Genomic DNA, 4,520 nt, shown 5'->3' with positions numbered 1-4,520 from the left:
ACACGTTATCTTAACTCGACGTTTCTTTGTAACTCGGTTGTTGCCGAGCGAATTCTTCGAGTTATTTTTTTTCGCGAGAGTGGTTTTATTACTTTGCGATTCATACGTCGAACACCGACAAGGCAGACAAAGGAACCGAAGTTGTAAAATTTCACTAAAATAAGAAATGAACTCGGGGAATCGGTCGGGAATTGGATAAACAAAAGACTTAATTAAACCAAGAGCATAGAAGTATGTCGGTTACATTTGCACCCGGCATTCCGGGGATCTAATGTTTCTAAAGTTATTACTAAGAAGAGACAAGGGGTTGGCGCCGGAACTCGGCGCATCCGCCGCAGTGGAAGCCGACTCCAAAGCTGCTTCTTCGTCCGCTGCTTCCTTGTCGCCGTCCGTCATCTCGGCTTCGGCGTCAGATGTTGGGCCTTCTACAAACGTATGCACGTCGGCATACTGAATGAAGGAGTAGGCCCTCTCCTTGCGCTTGGCTACCAACTCCGGATCCGTCAGATAGGGGGAGCCGGCCCGCATCACCTGCAACACGTCGAGGTTAATGCCGTCGTACCATGACAGTACGAACGACAACACCTCGTCGGCGCCGATGCGCGCAGCCGACTCCCTCCAGTCGTTCATCCGGGACTCCGTCTCCAGCAGCCGCTTCGCCAGGTCCGGGATATCCGTAGGAGCTTCTTCTCCCGGCCACAGCACATAGAAGGCTCGGATACAGGCCTTCAGCATGTCGACGCCGAACGACTTGAGTGGCTTCACCCGGCTCGCGATGCTCACTGGGTGGTCCACCAAGTCCCATTCGAAGGGCTCCCCCGCCGCTACTGCCGGATCCCTCTTCCGGCGGGCGATCTTCACGGTCTCTTGATCATGCTCGACAGATGTGGGGAAGAACTCTGGCAGAGATCGAAGAATGGCAGTGAGTCTCGGCATGTTAGTGCTACTATTCAAACAAGTAACTGAATGAGGAAATTCAACTTACTCGTCAGCCTGCTGTTGATCTTGACGACGTCACGCCGGGCGACCTTGAGCAGGGCAGCCTTCTCGGCATCCTCCAACTCGGCGGAGGTGGCACGAGTCTCGAGCTGGGCAGCGAGCGCCTTGCCCTTCTTCTCCTCGTCTTCCAGGCGGATTTTCTCATCGGCCTGCGAAGAGAGGGCCGAGGTGAGTTGGTTCACCTCGGCCTGCGCCGCGATCTGCGCTTGCAACCGGGTAATTTCTTTCCGGTGCTGATCGACCAGTCAAGTCTTCTCATCTATTTAAACGGACGTAGATTACAGAGGCTGATGTTTAATATGAATGGAGCTCGGATTGAGGACGAAAGGTTACCTTGAACCTCGGCGACATGCTTCAGCAGCTCCGCCACTTGAGCGTTGTCCCCGGCTGTGCACAAGAACAAATGTCAGTTTATGCTGAATATGGATACTTAGACAAAGATCTTATCTTGGTAGGATATACTTACTCAGGCTCTTGTGCTCAGCCTTCAGGGCCTTGTGCGACGCCGCCAGCTTCTTATACTTGCCCAACAGCCCCTTAAAAGCTGCAGTGCGCTTGTTCATGCAGAGCTGCAAGGCGAAGATGCACAAGTAAGTTCACTACAACAGGCAGTTAATGGGGAATAAGGGTTTGAAGCTTCTAAGCTTCAGACCGACTATTCTAAAACCCGGCCTGAATCTCGGGGAATAAGGGTTCGAAGCTTCTAAGCTTCAGGCCAACTATTCTAAAACCCGGTCTGAATGTCGGGAAATAAGGGTTCAAAGCTTCTAAGCTTCAGGCCGAATATTCTAAAACCCAGCCTAAATCTCGGGGAATAAGTGCTTGAAGCTTCTAAGCTTCAGGCCGACTATTCTAAAACTCGGCCTGAATCTCGGGGAATAAGTGTTTGAAGTTCTATGAGATAAGCTTCAAGCCAACTAATTCTTACTCGCCCTAAACCTCGGGGACTAGGAATATGGATATTATACTGGAAATAAGAGTTAAAGTTTCTTAAGGATTTCTGCGTACCTCGGTAGCTTGGCTCGTCTCGAACAAGGCCACCCGGGCCTGGTACATTCGTGCCGACACCGACTCTGGAGCCGCTGCCGGTGGAGCCCCCACCAAAGGGCTCTGCCGCGCCGACTGCAAGGTGCTGGAATTCACCTCATAGTGGTCGGCGCTGTTCCAGTCCATGACGGACTGGACCAACGACCCCAAGCTCTGTCCGCTGGACATCCGGAGTGGAACCTCCTGCTGCCGGCCGGAATGACGCGAGCCAAGGGATCCCGGAGCCGTCGACCCGGCTGCGGCAGCAGGGCCTTTAGTCTTCGCGGCCTGAGTAGCAGCAGCTTGGGCATCCTCTTTTGGCCGTGACGGAGATGGAGGTGGCGTCGGAGTTGGCCGCGGCTCTTGGAGTTCCTGAGGACCCGTCGCCAGCTCTTGCGGCATCTCAGAGGCCGGCGGCTCCGTCGTTGTTTCGAATGCGGCTGAGGAAGGGGCAGCCTCGGCTGCAGCCTCGGTTGCCGAGACCCCAGCCACAGGAGTCTCGGACTGACCGACGACCGTGGCATCAGGGCTTGGACCGACATCCTGAGCGGGGGATGTCGGATCCGCGGTGGTCTCAGTCTCGCCCGCGGCCGGCTTTGAGGCCTCGGCACGGGAAGAACGAGCCACCGGAATCTCAGACGCGATAAACGTCTGAGATTGTGTGGCCGCTAAAGCCTCCCTGCAGGAGTAAAACTTAGCTATTTGCTTGACAACAAAAGAAGAAGACCGACATAAGCGGTCAAGGTGAGATTGGCCTTACCCGACGACCAAGGGTTTGGGCTTGGGGCCACGAGCCGCAGCCTTCTTCCGCTTCATATTCTGCGGAAGGTCCTTCTCGGCGGCGCGCTTCTTTGAGACAGCGCGTTTCTCCCGATTCGGTGCCTCCGCGGCAGGCTCGCCCAAGTCGGCTGCGTCCGGGATAGAGCAAATATAAGTACATTGTTAACAGATATCGAAAGGATTACAAGAAGATGGCAGAGATTTTTACGTTCCGTACGGCGGGGGCCGGCATGAGCGATCGGCATGAAGTCCTCCGAATCCGGATCTTCATGGTCGATGGTCAGGCGCGGGGCCGCGAACCGTTTGTCCGGGGATCTCCCGTCTTCATTCCCTTGATGGGCGAACCTCTGCAGAGAAAAATCAGGTGCCGCCGAGTTAATTGAAAGCACGGCCGGTATAATCTTATATCGGACAAGAGCAGAAGTTACATATAAACGAAAAACTTACCGGGGGCGCTCGGTGCTTCCGGCTGTACGCCGGCATACCCCAGCTTCACTGCTCCGGCGGGCTGGTCTTTGCAATCGCTTTGACCCGGCGCCAGACTTCAGCCTGGTCAAGCCGGACTGTAGACACTTGGTCCGGATCGAGCTGACCGCTGTAGAAGCACTTTTTGTGTAATCGGCGCTGGAGCGGGCACAGCTGCCGGTACACAAACGTCGCCAGGAGATCGTCGGCCGACATCCCCTCCTCCTTGAGCTCGAGGATGGCTGTGTGGATCTCGTTGACCTCCGGATTGGTCTCCTTAGGGTCGAATGACCAATTCCTCTTCTCTTCCGGGAGGCCGACTTCGAACCCCGGCAAGTTGATCTTGTTGGCCGAAGAGGAGTTTTTCACATAGAAAAAGGTCTTGAGCCATTTTCTACATGACTCAAGACCCTGGATCCTAGGGAAAGCCGAGTTACGGCGAGGGACGATGGTGGCAGCGCCGCATTGGGTCATCGGCTTTGCGGCGCCGGGATTTTATCTTTGTCTGGGAGAAACTATGGCCAGAACATGAAGTACCGGGACCATAGGTCAATGGATGGCCAGAGGCCGAGATAACCCTCACAGCAGGTGACGAATGCCGAGAGGGTGAGAATGGCATTCGCCGGAAGATGGTGCGGCTGGAGGCCAAAGAACTAGAAAAGTCCTAAAGAAATCGCTAGCGGGGAGAGCAAAACCGCGCTCGAAGTGCAAGAGGAAGACAACGCACTCACCAGCTTCGGGGGTCGGCACGATTTCTCCGCCGGGAACCCGGCACTCGACCTCCTCCGGGACACGCCGGGAGCGGCGGAGCCACTCGATATCCGCCGGGGTTACGTCGAAGCCCTCCCAGGCTGCGCGCTCGGAGCTGGTCCTCTCCTCCGCCTGAGCAGCAGGGTCGACGGCTGGGTTGCGAGAAGAAGACGCCATTGAAGGGAAACAGATCTAGGGTTTGGAGCTCCGGTGGGGAAGTGCTTGCGCGAGGCCTGAGCTAGCAAGCTAGTGCGGCGGAGGCCTAGGTGTTTGTGAACGAAGCGGTGGCTGCGAGCTCGGAGGCGAGAAACCGCGGTGGCGGGGATGCTCGTAGTTAGCAGATGGCGGCGAAGTGTGCGAGGAGCAGAGGAGAACAAAGGGGCGAAGAGAGAGACGAGTGCGAAGGGTTTTCTGCCCGCGCCCTCCTCCTCCTTTTATATACAAGGCGAAGTAATGGGGTGCGCGTTTCTCGTGCCACCACCTTAGTAGCTAACGGGAAG

At 55.9% G+C, this 4,520-nt stretch overlaps 1 protein-coding gene across 1 annotated transcript; it reads right to left on the bottom strand.

The window, feature by feature from the left end:
• Positions 1-241: 241 nt before the first annotated feature.
• LOC112270052 (guanine nucleotide-binding protein G(s) subunit alpha isoforms XLas-like) lies at positions 242-3,601 on the bottom strand. The gene is made up of 8 exons (XM_024457711.1): positions 3,253-3,601; positions 3,014-3,152; positions 2,786-2,933; positions 2,008-2,704; positions 1,466-1,568; positions 1,333-1,386; positions 986-1,258; positions 242-899 (listed from the first exon to the last, which is right to left on the bottom strand). Exons 1-7 carry the CDS (start codon positions 3,286-3,288, stop codon positions 1,245-1,247), a joined length of 1,191 nt encoding a protein of 396 aa, XP_024313479.1. The 5' UTR covers positions 3,289-3,601; the 3' UTR covers positions 242-899; positions 986-1,244.
• Between the last annotated feature and the right edge of the window lie 919 nt (positions 3,602-4,520).

This window comes from Brachypodium distachyon, chromosome 1 (genome assembly GCF_000005505.3).
Source record: "Brachypodium distachyon strain Bd21 chromosome 1, Brachypodium_distachyon_v3.0, whole genome shotgun sequence".
Classification (NCBI taxonomy): domain Eukaryota; kingdom Viridiplantae; phylum Streptophyta; class Magnoliopsida; order Poales; family Poaceae; genus Brachypodium; species Brachypodium distachyon.
This window is presented reverse-complemented; position numbering and strand designations above follow the sequence as displayed.